The sequence below is a fragment of the Melitaea cinxia genome, chromosome 8 (genome assembly GCF_905220565.1).
Source record: "Melitaea cinxia chromosome 8, ilMelCinx1.1, whole genome shotgun sequence".
NCBI classification, from domain to species: domain Eukaryota; kingdom Metazoa; phylum Arthropoda; class Insecta; order Lepidoptera; family Nymphalidae; genus Melitaea; species Melitaea cinxia.
The window spans coordinates 6,986,384-7,010,151 of NC_059401.1; the positions used below are offsets into that span (position 1 = coordinate 6,986,384).

The 23,768-nt window shown below is 31.4% G+C and overlaps 2 protein-coding genes across 2 annotated transcripts in view; both read left to right on the top strand.

The window, feature by feature from the left end:
- The window catches only part of LOC123655534 (ATP-binding cassette sub-family G member 1), a 34,415-nt gene extending 16,727 nt beyond the window's left edge, over positions 1-17,688 (top strand). Inside the window, exons 2-12 of the mRNA XM_045591307.1 lie at positions 4,753-4,870; positions 5,435-5,627; positions 6,258-6,403; positions 6,996-7,234; positions 12,191-12,328; positions 12,648-12,787; positions 13,670-13,838; positions 14,805-14,905; positions 15,774-15,929; positions 16,521-16,704; positions 17,335-17,688. Of these exons, the coding sequence (XP_045447263.1) occupies positions 4,753-4,870; positions 5,435-5,627; positions 6,258-6,403; positions 6,996-7,234; positions 12,191-12,328; positions 12,648-12,787; positions 13,670-13,838; positions 14,805-14,905; positions 15,774-15,929; positions 16,521-16,704; positions 17,335-17,489 (1,739 nt within the window). The 3' untranslated portion in view covers positions 17,490-17,688. The remainder of the gene's footprint in view (positions 1-4,752; positions 4,871-5,434; positions 5,628-6,257; positions 6,404-6,995; positions 7,235-12,190; positions 12,329-12,647; positions 12,788-13,669; positions 13,839-14,804; positions 14,906-15,773; positions 15,930-16,520; positions 16,705-17,334) is intronic.
- A 3,604-nt stretch (positions 17,689-21,292) lies between these two features.
- Positions 21,293-23,768, top strand: part of LOC123655533 (ATP-binding cassette sub-family G member 1-like) — a 54,430-nt gene continuing 51,954 nt past the window's right edge. The window contains exon 1 of the mRNA XM_045591305.1: positions 21,293-21,564. Within this exon, the coding sequence (XP_045447261.1) occupies positions 21,435-21,564 (130 nt within the window). The 5' untranslated portion in view covers positions 21,293-21,434. The remainder of the gene's footprint in view (positions 21,565-23,768) is intronic.

Genomic DNA, 23,768 nt, shown 5'->3' on the forward strand with positions numbered 1-23,768 from the left:
AAAAAACTCAGAGCAGTTCCTAGGACTTATGACCCAAGTGTAGGTTTAAGGAGGCCCCTTTGGGATGCACATCAACGCTCACCTTCACTGCTTGAGTTACCCACCCTGTCTATCCAAATTATAGATCGTAATATAATATCTAACCATTAATTCGTTTGCACAAATTAATTATTGAGAGTCTAGGTTAAGCTATTAGCAGGAAGACGCAAGAGAAAACGCACGCCCTAAGTGTCTCTCCTAGCGAGATCGCACCTCAGCTTAGAGCGTCATCGAAGTGGAAAGGTTGCACCGATTATTTTATACACGTCAGAATGACTCGAATAATAGAATGAGTGAGGGTAGGTGCCTATCGAATGATGTGCTAGGTAGCGTGATCGGTGCATCTGTTGTTTATAAATTCCTTGCTAATTGCCTACGGCAGCGCAAGTGCCGACAAATTAGTGCCACAAGTTTAGCGCCTCTAAAGCAAGGGAAAGAAACGAATCACGAAAGGCGCTCGAGTGAAATTTTTGGTGCAAAGAGCTACTTATCATTGCACGACAATATGATTATTTAGCCCCTCATTTCATACCATCAAAAAGACCTGAAATTCGTTTCTGCGCAAGTTAAACATCAGTTCTTAATATCCTTACCGATAACTATACCAAGTTTCATTGAAATTCATTTAGTAATTTTGTCACAAAGGCGTTCATAGAAAATTAACTGAAAACGTAATAAATTATTATGTTAAAATTAATTTATATGGACTAATTTTAGCTTTAGTATCATCTACAGAGTGCCCATCAAAACATTTAAAAATATGTAAGTACAAAGAATTGTACACAGCTTTATTATAATTGGGTACAGCATTAAACGACGTTTGGATTACAGCACTTTAAAAAAGACTGGGGTCGTGGGAAAATCAGATACGCACTTAACCGATTGTTTAAAAATGTTCATTAATATACATATGTGCACTAGACCGTCCACAAGGCAATTACCTCCGTTTTTATTTAATGTTTCGCTTCGATGGGTCGGCTCATAGCTAATGCCAACCTTTAACCTTAGGCAACTAGCTGATTTTTTAAAGAAATGCACCATCAAACAAAAATCAAAATTTACTTTATACAAGAGAACTTCTGAATAATGAATTCTTTATATAAGAACTTCTGAATTATCACTGTACAACAACGTATTAAGATAATCTAGTAAAGTAGATATTACTGTGTAATCCCGTCAAAACACAATAAATATGTTTTTTTTAAATTGTCACATAATGTGTATTGTGACATAACACGGCCGATTCTCCACGTGATGGGAATTAACGTTACAACATAGTAATATAGTAACTATTTGACATCGTCTTCTCACGTCGAGTGGCATTAGTTAAGTATAAATTAGTCTTCGAAGTCGAATCGCTAGATTCTTAGGCAAAACTTTTAAATTCTTAAAATTATTTATTAGCAGTCTGGTAAACAAACTCTTCACTTTTCATATATAACTATTTATAAATTAAGTTCAGTATCCAATGAATCACTATGAAAAAAAGAAAATATTTATTATGTTGTTATATTATATGATTAAAATAGTTGGCGGGTTCTGTGGTTCATTCGATAGTGAAAACAAATTGGTTTTTTTTTTTATTAACTCATTATTTAAATTTACATAGTGTTAATTAAGCTTCAAAATTTTTGTTTACTATACTTCTAATGCTGTTTCATCCGAATTTAATTCAATATCCGTTAGATTAATATTTCAAATAGCCATAATCTGGCTTAATGTGTCACGTTGGGCTTCTTCCGGCCTGCTTGACTGACGATCTACGTAAGATTGCCGGTGTAGGCTAGATGAGTGTTGCGGAAAACCGGGATGTCTGGTGCAAACATGGTGGGCCTATGTCCAGCAGTGGACTGCAATAGGTTGAACTGAGTGACTGACTGTGTTACTTTATAAAACAAAAAAAGCAGAAGTGTTTAGTGACTATAATTTTGCTAGAGTTTACTGTGCTGTTACTTCTTTTCTGAACCAAAGCGTGTTATTTTTCAGTAATTGTCATGACCTCAGAATAACTAAAATCTGATCGATAATTTTAGAGAAACAAAGAAATTTTTACTCTTTGTGATAATAATGTCAACTCAAAAAATATACTCTAGTGCAAAAATGGCAGAGGCAACAAAGATGTTTTTCGAATTCAATGGGCATAAATTTGAATCAGAAAATGATTAATTCATAACGCGTACTTTCAATGATATACAATATGTGACGTCACAATGTTTAAAGAATAATTAATAAAAACGCTTGAGTGAGAATGCATACCCGTACATTGTTTGTCTTTGTTTGTTCTTGTTTTTTTTATAAAAATTGTATGTAAATAACGATGTATTGTTATTTATTTTGTGTTCAAATCTTTTACAGAAAAGATACACCTATAGTTTTCTCAAAATATTTAAAACTTTATATCCGTTGGTTATGTAGACGACAAATCTTATAAGCCAAATAGTTATCGACAAATTCTGAACATCTTTTATCTCAAAATACATAAATTAGTATAAACTTCAAGATAAATAAATATTCTTTGTGTGTTTTCGTGTGGTCATTTTTTTGTGTATTTATTTTTTGCTTTACTTAATAGTAAGGTTGTGATAACATTGGTTTTGCCTGAATAAATAAAGAAAAGTAATTAATACGGTAACTTAAAGGCACGGAACTTACGTATTTAGTGTATTTATTGACATATAAAATTCACTAATATGTAATCACCGACTTCCTACAGTACAAATGATACAAAATAAACATGACATTAAAATTTGTGACCAACAATGTAAATAATTACTTCTCCAAAATTATCTCCTAACACGTTTGATTCACACTATAGATGCAATTATATAACTTTAGTAAGTGGGCAATGGTTATGTAACGATCAAACTTCTAGATGTTTAAACATTTTGTCCTTAATTACTCGCAACTTACTGGTTATGAAACAGTCTAGGTGCGTAATACATCTATGGTACTTTATGGTATGATAAGTAAATAAATGAAATCATTAAGAGGTCAGATACGTTTGCTAAGGTTTCCTTAAATGACGATTAAATAGATCAAATTCGAATTATTCGTAACGAAGAATTTAATGCGATAAATCTGTATCAATGGGAAAGATTGGTTTCTTTTAAAAAATAACAGCCCTTAATGGCCGATTCCGCTGCAATATTCTATCCCAAATTATATCTTACTCTGTTTGCCACCGAAGCACTTGAGTTTGATTATTCTAGTTGAAAGGAAGGTTGATGCCCGATCTTACTATTCGATTGTAGTAATCATTGTGTTTGCATGCAAACGATAAAAAAAAAGACTTCAATTATATCGACCATCGATATACAACGTAGGTAGACGAAAAAAATTGTTATGTAACTATGCATTATTAGAGATAACTCAAACAGTAAAGTTTTAAATGGGAGCATGTGACAAGCACTACCTTTCGATTAAAAAAGAATTGGTTGGCATCGAAATTGGTACATCTAGCAAAAAGTTATAAGGTATAATACAACGGCGGTCGACGAAAAAATGGTCAAGCAAATACTTGACTTGTCAGATCTCGATTAAATTTAAACGGGTCCACATGACGAGCACCACCTTTCGTTTAAAAAAAGAATCATCGTAATTGGTCTACCCAGTAAAAAGTTCCAAAGCAACACACATAAAAAATTACAATCGAATTGAGAACCTCCTTCTTTTTTTTTCTTTTTTTTTTTAAGTCGATTAATAAAGGTTGATCCACCATGGTTGGTCGTTGATATTGTATTCTCGTTTGTCGCTTTTCGTATTTTGAGTCATTTGTTATTGTCAGTGCCTCCGTCGTGTGGCTCTCGTGTATAAATAAGAAAGTCACGTATACAACTTGTTCACATTAAAATACCAAATATAATAAACTCAGCCTGACTATTTTTTTTTCTGTCTGTAATAATCAATGTAGCTTACAATCTCAACCACACTGATCATTCTCCTCCGTGTCTTTTCTATCTCACGTGACATTGGCGAAATCGACAGTGCCCCCTGGCACAACCGAAAACCATTAAGCCCAAGAATAATAATAATAATAAAAACTTATATCATTATAAATTTAATGTGATTTGATTTTTATAAATAACGTAACGATAGTTATTTACATTTAATTGAGATGAATACATTTTCATACTAGCTAAACACGCAACTTCGTTCGCGTGGATTCTATCCGGATACTCAGTACTCAGGAAGGTCTAAGGACTCCTACAAAATCTCCGAAAAAAAAATATCTCCTTAATCAGGAGAATATTGGCCGCAATGACTGAGCTGGAGTAACGTCATATTATTTAATCACTTTTTATATTACATCACACATTACATTATATTATATTATATTTTGTTATATTTTGCTGTATTATATTGTTTATTATATTGTTTATAGGTATTATCATATTATGTATATATTTTATTATTATTTATTATATATTATAGTATTATATATAATTCATTATATTATGTTACGCTATGTTATATTATTTTATATTATTAGTATTATGTTATGATATGTAATGTTATATTATATTATTTGTTTTACTTTTTATTTTTATTTAATTTTTATTGTACACCTACACACTAATAAATAATAAAAATAAATGAGACATAATTAAATGAAATGATTTAATTTCTAAAATAAGTTTTAACTTTAAACGATAATTTTTAATACAACACAAGCAATAAAAAACTACTAAACAGCCTTGTTTTTTATTTTTCCAGAAACTAAAAACATTCTAAAGGGCGTGAGTGGTTGCTTCAAACCCGGACAACTGACAGCCATCATGGGTCCCTCCGGTGCAGGAAAAACAACCCTATTGAACATTCTTGCTGGTTATTCGTAAGAACATAAACCTGTTTTAAAATATGTACTAAAAGTTTAAAATATATTTGTTAAATGATTTTAAATAAATGAAATTCAATAACTTACAACAATTGAAACAAATTTGTTTGAAATAAATAAACTAATAAATAAACTAATTGTGTTTGCTAGCAAACGAAAACACCGACTTCAATTACATCGACAAGTAATACAACGTAAGTAGACGAAAAAAATTAACAAACGCATAGTCGTCACTACGATTTTAGAGGGTTTGGTACCACTCTTGGGATATCTCTTTCCCAACAAAAAAAGAATTATCAAAATCGGTTCATAAACGACGAAGTTATCTCCGAACATACATTAAAATATATAAATAATATATATATACGGTCATAACTGAGCAACCTCCTACTTTTTTAAAGTCGGTTAAAAAATAAATACTGATTAGCCAACTTGTACCATTTTAGACATCAAATCTTTTTTTTTTTTTTTTTTTGTCAGTATTACATTAGTAATATTATATAAACTGGATAACTTTCTTTAAAACAAAATAGCGTCTAACTACTTTTATTTTTTCACCAGGACGAAAGGAGCAAAAGGCGAAATTACAGTAAACGGTGTATCAACATGCGCATCGCAGTCTAACGGCCGCGGAGGTGCCAGGTTCATTCGCCAGGACGATGATCTCCGCATGCATCTGACTGTCTATGAATCAATGTCTCTCGCCGCAGCTCTTAAACTGGCCGATTTCAAGCCACAGGAGCGCAAAGAGAAAGTAAGACATAATCAGTGAAAGTTGTCATTATTTTACAAATAATATACATACCTTTTTATTCAGTTTTAAGTTCTGTTACTGTATTTATATTCCATATTATGAAAGTTTAGGTAGGTATATATATTATTTATTATTGGTAAAAACTCCAATTACATCAAGCACAGATATATAAACCCGGTCGTATCAATTATTTTATTTTATTTAAATAAAAAAGCTTACAAATGATTGTCTGAATATAAATTATTAATTGATATTTATAATATTTTTTTTTTATGTCACTAGGTCGGCAAACAAGCGTTCGGCTCACCTGATGGTAAGCGACTACCGCAGCCTATAGACACCTGCAACACCAGAAGCATCGCAAGCGTGTTGCCGACCCAACCCCCAATTCCCCCAGGAGCTCTGGTCACCTTACTCACCAACAGGAACACAATACTGCTTGAAAACAGTATTATTTTGCTGTGATCTTCTGTAAGGTCGAGGTACTACCCCAGTCGGGCTGCTCCATATTTTAAGCAAGAAATTCCTGCTGTGCCCTACCTCAGTTAAATAATGTAAATAATTTGTTCTTTGTAGGTATTGTGTATATAAAAGCGTTATGTAATTTAAATGTCTTAATATTTTCTTAAGGTATTTGAAGTGTTGGCACTGTTGGGTCTGAGTGGTACATCTCGAACACTTTGCCGAGACTTATCAGGAGGTCAAAAACGAAGACTAGCTGTTGCCCTTGAATTATTGTCCGACCCATCGCTACTGTTTCTTGATGAACCAACCACGTAAGTATATACTTGTAACATTTCATGGTATACATATAATTTTAATTGATGGTTCCCTTGCTCATAAATTTTATGAAAAGTGTGTAGTATGCGATGAACAAGTATAAGATAATTATTATCATCATATAAAATGATGTTTTGCACTATTGAAAGAAAATGTTGTTATCAATTGCTTAAACTAAATAATAAGATTAAAGAATAAACAATATAATAGTATCTCACCACTGTCTCACTAATGAAGATCCACTAATGGGAAGGGTTTTAACAAGGTAAAAAATTGTATTTGGATTACACTTTTAACGGATGTACATACCTTATGATGTATACCTTAGAATAAGATAGAAACACAAAAAAATTGATGCGATGTTTCAAAAGGTTAATCAATGCAACATTATATGATAATACGCATTGTTTCGTTTTTAATCTAAATTAAAAATATTTTATTTTGCCCTAAGTTGTTAGATTATATTATCTAGACCTGTGCTAGCTTAAAATATGAATGTTATAGGTTACAGTATCTTCCCCAATAGCAGTTTAATAAAACATAAGTTATTTAGAAAATATAATATATACATACATAATATGTTTATAGCGGATTAGATTCCTCATCGTCAACTTCTCTCATCGCTCTCCTTAACGGCCTGGCGCGCGGCGGTCGGACTCTCATAACTACAATACACCAACCATCCGCCCTCGTGTTTGACAAGATAGACTCTATATACTGCTTAACATCTGGAAATACTTTATATTCTGGACCGCGAAAGCATCTTCTGTCGTCTCTAGACCACGCTGGCCTGCAATGTCCACCGTACCATAACCCAGCTGATTTCTGTGAGTACTACTCTAGTTTACAACTTTCTTACTAACAATAACGTTCAATTACGTCACATAACGTTTCTAAGCTAAATCTAATCTATAGCTCCTAACAAAAATCCCCTCCTGTCTTCTCGTTGGTGTCGTAAGAGGCGACTAAGGGATAACAAAGTTCCACAACCATCTTGGAACTTATAAAGTCAACCGATGACGGGATAGCAATCCAACTGCTGGCTTTGAAATACACAGGCCCAAGACGGGCAGCAGCGTCTTCAGTGCGACAAAGCCAGCCCTGCGGTCACCAACCCGCCTGCCCAGCGTGGTGACTATGGGCAAAACTCATGAGTTCGCGCCATAATGTCTGGTGCGAACTTGGGGAGGCCTATGTCCAGCAGTGGACTGCGATAGGCTGAAGTGAACATACAAATAATATGCACTTGTGCCAAAATTCTGCTTTTATTTGACTGATCTTTGTACATGTCTAAGAAACGGTACATACTACCTATATTTGATTTAATTTAATCCATCTTGATTATTTCCGCGCTATATTTTATTTGACTAATATCTAAAAATAATAATACTTTGAATACAATACAAGTTCAACCAAAAAATTTTGCTATGTGTACTTAATAATTGTAAAACAAAAGTAAAAAAAGTAAGTCGTCATTAAATAATATGATAAATTAAACGATTCAAAATATTTCGCAAGTCACTGAATCAATACACCATACCGTTTTCTATTATTAAATAACCTTCGATTTAATCACGACATTGGACATAATAAAGCATTATTGCTAATGCACACAATGAGTTGTGTTAACCTAATTATTGCTACCAGCTGTATTATTGTGCATGTATTTATTTACTGGAATTTTTATTATTATATTTTTATGTAACATATGTACTCGTATATTTAGTTCTCAGAACTTGACTAGCCCGTTGGCGCAGTTTATAGTGTATGGTGTAATATTTGTATTTATATACTAGATGTGCCCCGCGGCTTCTTTAAAGTTTATAGCCTTCCTCGATAAATGGCTATCTTACACTGAAAGAATTTTTTAAATCGGACCAGCAGTTCCTGAGTTTCGGTTGACCCTGGCCGCGGGCGGCAAAAAACATACTACGTCACAATATACAGTAAATCTTGCTTATGTAATGGAGAAACAATAAAATTTAACATAAATAATCTTATTACAAAAATACATTTATAATGTATTAGCGGATAAATGACATTAACTATTAATAGATATACAATTGTAACAATGAATAGGCGTGCAATGTATTGAAAGTTTATCTAAACTGCCTTGTATCAACATCCGTAGGTACACTAGCGCTATGAATTGGAAAGTAAGTTTGATTGTATATTTTATTTTTACGATCTTAATTGTAAATCACCTTTCAGCTACTATTTTGCAATTGAAATAAGTTTGATGTATATGTAAAATGTTAGTTGTTGTTAGTGTAACAAAAACGAAATAACTTTGAAATTCAAATTTAATAGTTCGACATTGAATGTATACAAGTTATTGTAAGATTTATAGTGATATAGTAATTAATAATAATAATAATAATAATAATCTTTATTTCGGGACTAGCCCATATAGTGTTAGTAACAATGATGCTTATAGTCTAATGTTAGTACAATTACATTTAAATAATTAAATAATTACATTTTAATAAATTTTGAATTAACAATAACTATAATAATATTTCTTAATAATAATAACAACAATTTTAAAACAACTAAAATGTGCATTCCCTTTTTTAAATAAAAATTAAATTTGAATTATGACAGTATACCTATAACTCTTAAAAGAATATATATTTACTGAACTAGCTGACTCCTTCCCCCCTTCCTATTTTATTTTAATTTCCTTTTATACAAACTATTCTGACGATAACGAACACAACTAAAGAAATATCAAACTTGTTACAATCGTTCGAAAGTTATGCGCGTATATATTTTGGGGGTTTATTTTTATTTATATTGATAATAAGTTAGCGAAGACACGATAATAACTAACTTTATATAATCATATTTTACCAATTTGGAATAAATCTATGTTGTGTAAACTCTAATCTCAATACAGTAATGTTTATTACTGTATTGAGATGCAAGGTAATTCCTTGGATAGAGTCGCTACTAGGACATACCTAATGCAATGTCTAGGTCTGAATGCCAGTTATTTATTTCTTCCATCGATTTCCAAATAAGGATAGGAAAAGGGTATGATACGTTTTTACCGGATCATTATAGTATTTTAATTTTTAATTATATACTACTAGGTTTTTTACGCAGTTTTACTTACATTGATATTAATGGCTAGTTTTCGGCTATTAATTGTCATTAGTAATGTCAATACATTACTTTTTACACGCTTTTTATTAACTTCACCTGTATGTTGAATATGTTTGTAAACGACTCCTTTGGGCTTCATTTTGACCCACTTCAAAAAGGTTCAGATTTCCTTTAAACTTAGTAGACTTATCGAGGACCGATGACAATGCACTAATTTGATAAGATTATTCCTTTTTAGTTAGGATTTTTTATAAAAGCGTGTTTTTTTTAGTTTTTTTTTTTTAACTATAATTTAATATATCATACCTGATATCACTTGTGAATAAAATTCTTAGCTATCCATTCTGTAAAATTAATAAAAATATTATAAATAATCATATTTGCTTTTTTGTTTGTTTGTAATGAATAAGATCAAAAAGTACTGGACGTATATTGAAAATTCTTTCACCAGTAAAATACTAAATTGATGTGATCTAGGCTATATTTTCATGGAAGTAAGCAGAACAGGTAAAATCATATTAACCACGCGAGCGAAACCGCGGAAGGAAAGCTAGTCACAAATAAACAGGCCGAATCTCTGTCATAGACTCTTTATTAAGGTATATTTATAGATTTTTTTTTAAATAGTTAAATACTGAGTTAAACTCATTTCAATTTAAATAGATAAATCTTATTCATCAATCCTTGAAATGATTAGAAATGTAATCGATAAAGTTTAACGTAGTAATTTAATCGTATAAAATATCGCAAGCACTACTGTTTTAGGTAATTGTTAATCATTAATTTTATCTACAATCGTAAATACTGCTTTTAGGTAAGACGAAGGTTTATATGACAGCGTGATTATTTGAAAAGCTGATTATTTCAATTAAGAATCCTTGTTCATAATACATTTTTTTATTAAAGCATTTCTAAAGTAAGCATGCAAGTTATAGGTACAAACTTACGTCAGGTAGTATAAGTAAGGTAAGTCAAATGGATGTAACATTAATAATGAATTCGCCTCTTCTATTAAAATGTTTTTTCTAAATGAGTTCTGCTCATCCGCTTCTTTTAACTTCAATAATTTTTTGCAAGCATAAAAAAGCATTTTAGAATTGCGATAATTCAAACCTATTATCTCATGTAGATTTATAAAATTACTTTGTTCTGTCGGTTTACGTTTTAAATTCCAAATTTTTAGAGCATTACATGAAATGCTTTTCCTGGTGTATTTTAGTATGAATTTCAATTAATCAAAACCTATAGAATTCAAAATAATTTTCGATTCTATATTGGCTCGATACATTACGAATTTTTGAATCATTATATCTCAGAAACGGAGGCTCGTAGGGAAAAAAGTATTCAAACATTTTTTTACAGATAATTTTATGATCTACAATTTTTGGCTGAAATATTTTTATGATAAAACTTACCGTTTTGCTGAAAATCGCGAATCATTTTTTAACTTTGACCTTGAATAAAAAAATTCCATACAGGGGAAATATGGGGAGCTTTCAAATTTTATTTAAGATTATATTTTGAAGGATTTCACCAATTTTCAGCTTGTTGTAGTTTCAGCATGCTGTATGAAATAAAAATATCTAAAATTTATGATACAAAGATATTATGTATTTAATTATTATTTTAATTATTAACTATCAATTTGAATGTTAATTATATTTATAGCTTTATTAATAGCTTTATTTAAAAATAAACATTTTAAACAAATGGTATTAATTACAAAAATTCACTTATGCATAAGGTTAAATACACAAAATTTTCGAGTTCAGACTGATCATCCTATATGGATTATAGATATAATCTGTGTTAAGGATGATCAGCCAACCTCCCCTATGCTACAATATAATTTTGGCACAAGTTCTATAAGAAGGGGTAGACATATTTACAACAAATACAATCTTAAAAAGTAATAAAGCATAAGATGCTGAATAAGAAATCAAGTATATTTGAGTTAGTTAGTGTATGTGTGAGTGCAAGTGTATGTATATAAGTGTGTGTATGAGTGAGGTGCGAAAGTGCCTAAGCTAGTACATGTATCAGTTTAAGTAGACAAGAGTCTACAGCTTTGTCCATTTAAATAATGTAGGTACTAAAATAAAATAATATAATTATATGTAACTCGTATAATTTGTAAATAAATATATTTTATAATACGTAAATACAATAAGTAACTATGATTGTATTTTTAATAATTCTTCTGTTTCTCGTACTTGAAAAAGGAACATAGGAAATCCTTTTATGCTGGTATAGAATAACATTCAAAATAAACAATTTTCTGACACTCACAGGGACAGGATATTTCATCCTTAATTTCAAGTTATATCTTTAATGTAAATGATATTAATTTATTGTCAATCTTAAAAAAATTCCTTTCGTATAAAATTAAAAATTAAATTAATTATCCTTTGTTACAATTTAAAATAAGAAAGATAATGAAGGAAAAAAAAAGAAAGGAAAAAACTTTACAGTAGTATTGTCAATAAAAAAAAAGAGTAAACATAGTTTTATTCCAGTTCTTTTTTGTAAAATGTTTGCAGAATCTGCTTATATTTGCAAAGATTAATTTAATTGAAATCTATATCGAATCAAAAGTGCTTTTGTTTTCCTCGAAAAAAGAAAATTTTGATTTTTGATTTGTGATTCTGTGTCACCAGTTTTTTTATTGTTTTCAGTAATGGAAGTGGCTTCAGGAGAATACGAGATTGATTTGAACAAAGCTGCCAAATCCATGCTTGAATACAAACCCGAATCTACCTCCAGTGAATGGGACGACAATGTCCCTGTCATATCTACGTTCTCGAATACCCTCAGTAAGTTATGTTTTCTTTTAAGATACCTGTAATAATAACTTGTAATTTTTTATTGTAAAATTATGTTTTTATTTTAATGTCTTAAAATCCGAATATAAAGTTCATAAATATTAAACTAAAATACACCAATTTCTATTTCATACAAATACTTCGTAAAAATATTTGTAATATTGATTATATTACAAATATTTTTAATGTAATGTTGACTGTTTATATCTTAAATGTTTTTCGATAAATCTTTCAACATAAATTCTGTTTATTCAACTTTTACATGATAAAATTAAATAATTATTGTTGAAAATATTTGCTATATTTTTAGGTATGGATACAGAAATGAAAGACAAGCAACTAAGGAGCAACTCAAAATATCATAAGAACTACTCATACAAACAATCGGGCTACTTGAAACAAACGTGGATACTGCTGTATAGGAACTATTTAATAACAACGAGAAATTATGTAAGTTTTTATTTTAAGTATGTAAATTATTCATATTATTTATATTTCTTCATCTCAATTGCGTTATTTATTCATTTAATTATTGTCATTTATTATTCTTTTTCAATATAAAATATTTTCCTATACACAGTCTACAAGTATTTTCCACAGTATTATGAATTCCATCTGATTATAAACACAGGCACACACATACACACCCACAACAATGCACGCAACCTACGCGTACGCAACCTACGTGTACTGGTATGAACTTATCTAGACCATTGATTCCCAAAGTGGTCCAAGTGGAACCCCTGAGCTTAAGTTGGCGTGGCCAAAAAAATGGGGGTTCACAATTCTTTAGCTGGGGTCCACGAAAATTTATGCCCACAACCTTCAGCCGATTTTTTTTTCCCTGGAGTCGATTATTTTATGGACTTATGGAAAGGCTGACATATAAAAAGGTCAGCAGAAATATAATCCGGATATTGCCCTGGATTATTTATCTTATGGAACTCTGAAACGGTAGACCCGAAAAAAGTTCAGCTGAAAAGCTTCATTCCTTTATGACCTTTCCGTTAATTCATGGGGCGGCAAATCAAAATGTCCAATGTAGCTACAAGTGTTTTAGACGAATATTGTTAACAAAAGACTGGACAATTCAATTTCATGTGGGAATATGGAGATAAAAAGTAGCGTATGGGTTGTTCTGGATCTCAATTAATCTTCGTAGCAAACTTTATTAAAGTCTGTTCAGTAGTTTTTACGTTAAAACGAAACATACTGTAATCCATCTTCAAAAAATTTCTCCATTATAATATTAAGAGGATTATAATTACTATTTTATTATATCCCTCCTAATATATCGCTTCTAATTCACTATACCTCGAATATTAATTTCAGTCATTATTCCTGTATCGAGTGGCGGCACATGTGGTGATTGCGTTGATCTTTGGATATTTATACTCGGGAGTGGGTAGCGAGGCCAGCAGTGTCCTTGGAAACTATGTGTACTTATACGGCTCTATGTTGCTCGTGGTATACACCGGAAAGATGTCTGTTACGCTATCATGTAAGTTTCGGTTGAAATTAATTAAAAAAAAAACTATTGTTATTTATTATGGTAGGTTTTTATTTTTTATAAATCAAAAAAAAAAACCCTAAACACTATAATTTTTATCAATTCGGATCGACTTTAATAATACTACTTAAAATAATGAAACTATATATATCTAACTATTGTCACTAAAAATTCTCTTCTGATTAAGGTATGTTAATACTCTTCAGCCTATAATATCCCACTACTGGGCATAGACCTCATTCCCCATGTAGGGGAAGGATCAGAGCTTAATCCACCACGCTGCTCCAATGCGGATTGGCGGATATATTCCCTAGTATGAGTAATGATCGCTATCAGGTGTACATGATTACAACCGGGACCGACGGCTTAACGTGCTCTCCGAGGCACAGTGGGGAGACCCACAAGGACTGCACAAACACCCAGACTATGGCAAACACCTGTATGGCCAATACAAATGTTTGTCATGTGCGGGGATCGAACCCGCAACCGCCAGTGCAACCGGCACAATCCATGGCTGTGATCGTTGCGCCAACGCGGCGTCAAGGTATGTTAATATCTATCAATAATCAGAACTAAAAACAAAATGATCCCACTAAATTGCACTAGAGTAGAAGACATGAGGAAATATCTTGATATATGACAGTTCTCATGAAGTGTGGTGTTCCTGTGGTGAGTGAGTTAGCCAGAGCTTCTGTGGAGAGTATTGAAGGTGTCCAGACTACGGTATCCGCTTACAATCAGACGAACCACGCGCTTGTAAGCCATATATAGGTATAAAATTATCATAGTGATATAAAAAAACTACAAGTTAGAAATTTTTCAAATATAAGTATTATGCTATTTTAAGTATTCAAAAATAAAATAGTATAGTAGAAGTAGCATAAAGTACTTATTGAAAATAAATAGATATTTTATTTAATAATTCGTTAAGATTATATATTTTTATTTTATTTTCAGTTCCCCTGGAGATGGATATACTAAAAGGCGAATATTTTAATCGTTGGTATAGTTTGGGGCCTTACATATTTTCAGTATTAGCAGTTGAATTACCGTTTCAGGTATAACATTTACTTTTATTCAAAACAAAATTAAATTAAAATAAAAACAAATTATTTATATTATATTTTTATTCGGTCACCAACCCGCCTGCCCAGCGTGGTGACTATTGGCAAAACACACTAGTTCACGCCATTTTTGGCTCGAACTTTTAGAGGTCTATGTCGAGCAGTGGACTGCGATAGGCAGAAGTGATGATGAGTGATATTTTAATTGAACTTAGTTCTTGTCAAGATTAAAAAACTTTATCATGATTTTTTTAGTGTAAAACAAATTGAAAATACAGAATGGATACAAAGGCGACCCAGCTACCACGTCAGACCATCATAGGGCGAATACGAATGAAAGAAATTAAATAGACACTTGTAGTACATAACATTTCTTACAGAAAATTTCTCAACTAGAAGCAGAATTTCAGATCATATTATATATTACTCTAGCTGACTCCCCAAACGTTGTTTTGGTAAATATGTTATTAACCCCCCTTAATCCCAACTGTAACATAGGGGTACGAAAAATAGATATTGGCCGATTCTCAGACCTACCCGACATGCACATAAAATTTTATAAAAATCGGTCCAGCCGTTTTGGAGGAGTATTTTAACTAACATAGTGACACGAGAGTTTTATATATAAGAGTTGTATCAAAAAGTACTGCTTCTATTTAATTGATTCTTTGAAAATAACTTAGAAATAGTATTCACATTATAGCATATGTGGTTAAATTTAATTCCTTCCGACTACTATTAGTACATAGCGTTATGCGTTCTACATATATTTTACTTTGATTTCTATTTTCTAGGTACTCAGAAAACTATACACATCACAAAAGTTTTCGTATTTGTATATTAATATTTATTATGTTTACAGATGATATCATGTGTGTCATACGTAATATTATCATACTGGTTGACTGACAACCCGCTTGAACCAACGCGGGCCACGTTATTCCTCGCTACTATAGTCGCTACTTCGCTCTGCGCACAAGCATGGGGGTACTTTATAGGGTCTACGACACCCACAAAGGTAAACAATAATAATATTATAAATGTGTGGTAAATACAGATACCCTGTGCCGGGATCGAACCCACAACCGCCAACGCAACAGTAATAAGCCAGCGCCGTGACAGTATATAAACAAGTAGTCCAAAAATTACTAAGCTGAATGCAATTAAAAAGGTCACAGCAGGAAATATCCTGTTCAATTTCTTGAGTCGACCGGGGAAGTACTCTCAAATAGAGTGTCATGTTTTTGGTGTTGCTGGCGTTCGTAGAAAACGATAATGCAACTTGATATTATTATTTATTCAATACTTTATTGTACATTTTAAAATTGCATGAGATAAAATTACAATACACAAACTTAACAAATACAAATGCGGTCTTGTCACTAATAGTGATTTCGAAGACAAAGCGTGTCTATAAAGAAATTATTGGTAGCGTCACAGTGCTTCATAGTTAATTTTTTTTTTTTTTTTTATTAAATATATTGTTCAATATATCTTGAATAGCACAAAACGACTTATACATTATTCAAGATCATATTTTCTTAAGAATAAGAACTTACCAATTTGGTTAAAAAAAATTCATAAAAAATTACAAATTTTTATATTTCAGATTGCAGTTTTCGTGGGGCCAGTGCTTGCCTGCCTGTTTTCTGTATTTGGTTTTTGTTTATCGCTAAGAGACACGCCTTACAGTTTCCGCTGGCTCCATCACATCTCTTACTTTAGAGCTGGATTTCATATCGCAGTGCATTCAATATACGGTTTTAATAGAACAAAAATGCACTGCGCTAAAGGTAAATAATTTATTATATAACATATCGATGTAATTACTTTATGGTATTTATTTCCTTCAATAGTAATTAAATGCTGATTATACAATTATAAAATCATTTGAACAATATTAAATGTAGTAGTTATTTGAGGACAGTTGATTGATTCATGTAATTTATGGCTTGACGATATAAAAACAGACATTTATACTCTTTAGAACGTAATTTATGTATGTTTTATAAATTTTATATTTTTTTAAAGTAGTACTTTATGACGAGGTTTGAAATTGCGTCCAATTAAGGCTTTTTACACATGTGACATTCAATATCTGTGTTCTGTAAAATTATGTAACTTATAAAATCGACATCTTTAAAATTAATATTTAAATAAACTATACTAATAATATACGCGATAAATAACTGTCTCATTATAAAATTATATGACGTATACAATCTGTATAGTACAAAGATACCGCGAAGACTGTTTCCTTAAAGGCCTCGTTGTTCTAAAAGGTTTCTTTATTATTGATGATATGATACATAAGACATAGCTTTACAAGTCGTAGGAACTAATAAAAACCCATTAATTTCTATAAGCATAGAAACATTACGAGAGTGAAAACTTACCTTTTCTTTCTTTTTTTTTTCTTTCAGAATATTGCCACTACATAACACCAAACAAATTCCTCGTAGAAATGGACATAGCCACAATAGACGTCGGTGCTAATATGGCCATTGTACTCGCTACCACCGTGTTGATGCATGTACTGACGTGCACTGCTCTCTGGTATCGACTCAACAAGAGGTGAACAAAATAGGCCTTATTATAAACAAGTGATGTGACCTAAAATATTTAATTTATCCTTAGTTTTTAATAATAATGTGATAAACCTCAATGAAAACGAATAATTATTATCTTTAGAGTATGTGGTTACAGGTAATAAACATAAGTATAGTATTTGTTTAAATTTTAAATATTAACTATTAATAAGTAAAATTATTTTGGCACGATATTAAATATAGTAACAATGTATAATAAATAATAGCCATGTTGAAATAGGCGTTTTTTGCAATTTTAAAATTATACAAATCTGGAACGAAACAAAATTTCAACTTTTTTTTAAATTGATTACTGATTGTATTAACTATTGAGATATAACAAAGGGACTTTACAGTGAGTATTATATAAATCAAAGATGCTAAAGAACCTTACCTTAGTTGCACGCGTTAAAATGAGTTCAATTATTTATTAAAGTAAGTATAATAAAAACGCATAATGCGTACTACCTACTGTCTCGATATTTTAAATTACAAATGGATTATATTTTTGGACCTTTTTGTATTTCCAAAGATAAAAACCATAGACATATGTAATTAGCAAATGAAAGTAATACAGAGAACGCGAAGAAGTTTTTAAAATAATTGAACATATTTCTGCTTAACATTTTCGCGTACATTTTTCACGAAGTTATTTAGTTTATAATTATCCATTCAAACCAAAACAAATTAAATCTTTACTTTTAAACGATGTGTTGAATAGTATTTACTTTCTACATTCATATTAATTATAATCTACGTACTTACCTCTATGGTTTTAAAGCTTTATAGAATTTATTCAATTACCAGTAAGTAGGATAAGATTTAAATTATTGAAGTTTATTTTTTATTAATATTGAAACATGAACAATATGAAAATTTGTAATTGTTTCTTCATATTTTCTATATAATGTATACATGTGTCCCTGTACTCTTTTATATATTTATAATTATTTCTTCATATTTTTTGTATTATGTATTCACGTGTATCTGTCTGTATTGTACTGAAAGCAATTGAACACTCTATGTACAAGTTCTTTAGATCGCGGGTCTGTTATGTAATTGATACGTTATTTGACAAATAGCTTCTGTGATTAATAAAATGTAAAACCCTGAAGACGAAACCAGAGAAATACAGATATTTTAATATAAAATGTTGCCTTAAATTTGATGTTTTTTTTATCCTTCCACTAAGAATTCATTAACAATAATATATTTTTGTGAAAAAAAATGTCTTTTATTATGCTCGAACAAAATTTAACGATAATGATTAATGTAGAGGGAAAAACATTCAACAAAGTGAAACATCGCGTGGACCATCAAGCTTAGGACATCACATGAGAAATATCAAAAACGTGCATGTACATAAACTCTATTAATTTGTATGTGGTTCAGTCATCTCATTGCTGGCATCATTACAGACTTCTTTCTTTACCTAGAGAAGGGTAAATAATCGTTCATCACATCATCATCATCACAGCAGCCTTACGCAGTCCACTACTGGACATAGGCCTCCACAAGTTCACGCCAAAAATGTCGTGAACTCGTGTGTTTTGCCCATAGTCACCACGCTGGGCAGGCGGGTTGGTGACCGCAGGGCTGGCTTTGTCGCACCGAAGACGCTGCTGCCCGTCTTCGGCCTGTGTATTTCAAAGGCAGCAGTTAGGCAGCGGTCGGCTTTTTAAGTTCCGGTAGGTAGTAGTGGAACTGTGTTATGCCTTAGTCACCTCTTACGACACCTAATAATCTTTACGTACTACTTAAATTTTGTAAATGATGTAAGGTAATTTTTGATTATAAAAATATACTTTCTTTGTAAAATTCATATACGTACAGTTGTTGAATTTCCAACCACTTTCTACTCGTCGTATTAATAATAATAATAATATACTTTATTGCACATTTAAACAAAGAACAAAATAAGCGATACAAGCAATTATAATCACAACGCCAACTCTTCCAGACAACCTGATAATTAAAAGGAATAAATATTTCTTTGCAGATTTTTTGGTGATTTTTAAATATAAACTATTAATATATATCGAACACATATAAACGTACATATATAAACCCCTACATATATAAACCCCTATATATATATATAAATACAATATTATATATATATATATATATATATATATATATATATATATAATTCTCGTGTCACAATGTTAGTTACAATACTCCTCCGAAACGACTGGACCGATTTTTATGAAATTTTGTGTGCATATCGGGTATGTCAGAATCGGCCAACATCTATTTTTCGTACCCCTAAGTTATAAGGGGGGGATTAAGTGGGTTAGCTAGTAGTAATATATAATTATGAATTTCAATTAGACGAAATAAAACAAGGTTTTTTTCATTGAAGTAGCCGGCTAGAGAAAGGCCTCTTTCCCAACGTGCTCTCCGAGGCACGGTGAGGAAACCTACAAGAACTGATTTGTGCAGACAAACATCCAGACCACAGCAAACATCTGTATGGCCAATACAAATTCAATACGTTTTCATTAATGACATCAGTAAATGCTTTTAGAACTCTAAATTTTATAATAAACGTTACGTATAGTGACTTAGGAATTATCATTGACAGTAAACTTCGGTTTAATATAGACCAAATCGCTAAACAGGGCTTTAAAATACTCGGCTTCGTCATGAGGAATTGCAAGGAATTTAAAAAATCGTCTACCATACTTACAATCTTCAACTCACTGGTGCGTAGTAGCCTGGAGTACTGCAGTGTTGTGTGGAACCCACACTATGACGTCTAAAAAAGCACTTCGAAAGCGTCCAAAAAAGAATCTTATGGCACTTGTCATTTAAATATAATTTGGCTACAGTATTACCGTCTTACGAGGATCGACTGCGTCATTTCCACTTGAAGACACTTCATTCTAGACGAAAGCTGCTGGACGACTTGTTTCTGTACAAACTAATAAACGGACACATCGATGCTCCTTACTTATTGCATAAGACTAAAATGTGCCTAGAAGATTGCCCAGACTAAATAAGTATGTCCCATTTGCACAAAAGTTCGCGCGTAGTAACATAGAACGGTTTTCTCCGTTAAATAGAATTTTTGAAACGTATAACGCTATCCACAATTTAAAATCATCTGGTGAAACTAGAAATTGCGATGAAGGAGATACGAGAAAGGATATAGCTCGAGCAGTGTCGATCATTCAGTATATAAATATTGAAAATACAACATAGATTTACTATTTACTTTGTTTAAAAATAATCTGATCCAATAATTTAGTTAATACAAACTATTCGATTAATAGAAAACCAAAAAAATGTCAAATATGTATGTGCTTATAAAATTTTGGTAAGAATGCTTTTCACATAAATGTTTTACCCCACGAAAAAACCAAAATCTAAAAAATTAAATATCGTTCCAACACTCTCCAAACTGTATGAGTCTTATTTTAATACATATAAGGTTTTCCCAGCTAAATAAAGCTGTATATTTTTAATATTACAGATACATAAATAAAATACGAACTTCAGATAAAATGAAAAAATAAAATTGCACTGTACATGCACCCTACCATGAAAATTATTGCATTTAAATTTATTTATAACTTATTATGATACAAAGACAAAAGTCACTCCTATCTTACTCATAGTGGATCTTGCATCTTCTAGTCTGATGTCGATAGTCGTTGCAATTACATACGTTTATTTATCTTTTTACGATAACCACAATCAGCAGCTGCTTGGTTTGACAACTACCAAGCATGTGGTGGGGAGAACGACCGATAATTTTATAGTAGAAACGCCTGAGCAACTCAGTGCTCCGCTAATCGGTCCTGCGTTTAGACATCTGACGACTGTCTTGTCGTGTGATCTCTTTGTTTACATACAACACGACTCTTTGTGTTTCTAAGCAAGCAATGGATTTGCAACTCTTTGTTCTTGTGTAGTTACCCATAGTGTCAATGGTAGAAATGGCTGTCGACAATCAGTCAGACTCACAAGAAACCAACTCGACTTCACTGATAGAAGACGCATTAAACATCAGCTTCGAAAATGTCAGTTATAAGGTTCGACATGGTTTCTTTGCTGGAGGTGAGCGAACCTTTACATAATTATAAACAATGTTTACTTTCTTTTAACTTGTTTCTGTAATAATTGAAACTAGTTTGATTCATTCTGGTTCCATAGTAAAGCACACCTTTTGTACCAATTATCTTTTGTTTAACACTTATCATTTATGCTTTCAATGATAAACGAATTATTAATTAGTACTCAAAGAAACATTTCATATCTTTAATGGTCGCTAGTAAAATATAATTGTGTTATAGGCCTTAATATTACATAAAAACGTATTCCTGTTGTCATCTAGATTTATAACGTTGAAACGGTAATATCGTATTATATTAAGTTTAAAGAAAACTTTTATACATTTGTGTGGGATTGTGACATACATAAATTATTTATTGACCTACTAACCTAAATAAACTACACATTAAATTAAATATTACTAACAGAATTTTCGGTATAACTTATAATAAATGAGTTATAATTTATACGGTAGGTACATAATATAATTCTAATAGTTTAAAAACTCTTAATCCGCCAATCGGTAGTGCAGCAGTGCGATGGTTTAAGCTCAAACCCTTCTCCTACATGAACAAAAAGGCCTGTGCCCAGCAGTAGGATGTTACAGGCTGAATCAATCAAATACTCTTAATCCACTAAGACTGGGCACATTTATATAAGAATTTTAATAAAATATAAAGAATAAGAAGTTCAAACACATAGAATCAAAGTCATAACAAAGTAGAATGAGTGACTTCTGTGACACCTATTTTATAATTCTTTTAACTTCCGTCATTTTGACTACCTACTTATAAATGTATGAAAATTTTATAATATGAATTAATTTTCTATTTTAAATTTTTAAGAGCATTTTTATTTATGTCACCCAGTTTTATGCAACCCATATTTTTTATTACAAAATAAATTATCAAGAAGATACCAGATCGGCTTAAGAAAAGCAAAGGCTTTTCTTGTTTTGGTGCCTATTATCGAAAATCTAATTTCAGAAGCACTTAGATAGAAAAACTGAAGGGTGATTCGCTCTAACAAATATAATATTACCAGCAAAAGTATGTAAGTTTATACATTCTAAACTCTAACATACGTCAATAATTCATATTACACATAAAAATTTGTTAGGTAAATATAACCGGTGATAATAACCGGCATACACTTCTAGCTAATGAAATAAAAGTCTTCTCGGTGGTTACGCGTAATGCCATAAAAATAAAAATCGAGGAGCTTGGCAATAAAGAAAATGTTTGTATCACTACTAGGTATATGTTGATTGGGAAATCTGATAGGCTTTTTTGAAGTTGAATTGATGTAGATCCTTTTTAAATACGCGTATTTTTTTTTCTTTTTTTGTTAAGTAGTATAGAATAGCTTTTCAGCGATTTTAATGCCCTTAAGCGGTTTACGCTAGGACTTGTCGTAGCGGTTGGCGGTAGTGACGGTCCGCTTGGATTAGTCGGGATAATGATTAAAGACCTAATAGATTGACGGTTGACCCCTCAAAGAGGAGACAAGTGTTTCCACAGAACGCGTCAAAGAGCTTGAGTCGAAACACTGGATTGCTTAGCAATTACTTATACTAATTTAAAACCTAGTGCCGTGTGCATGATATTTTATTAATTTTTGAAATTAAATTTTAAGCTCGCATTTCTTCAGGCGATAATATATGTAATGATAGGACTTATCCATTTTATTTCTAGTAGACAATTATATCACTATTTAGGAAAGCAATATACGACGTACCTACTACTATGTAATGATACCCTAATTCTATTAACTACATATATATCAAGCTATTCGTTTTATAGAATAAAACTTCGTAAATTAATATTATTCATTTTTGTACTATATTTTTTTGGCTATCATAGCTAATGTTCAATATGTTCCTTGAGAGCGTCTTTCAGGAAGTCCTCGTTGGCGCTGACCCGCACGAACATGTCGGGGGCTCCGAGCGCGCAGGGGAATCCCCACGACACGATGCCAATCAGTCAATTTTTTTTGGCTTCGCATTATTATTTCCAACTTTTGTTGTCAAGGTCTGCCTTTCGACTAAGACTCTTCCACTTTACTCGATCTTTTTTACCATTCGGGGTTAGAACATTGACATGAGAATTTACAATTTTAATATATCGTACTCTAATTTTAGTTTAAAACGGAAATAGAACATATATTGAATAATTTATATGAAATGCTAATACAATAATAACAATTTCAAA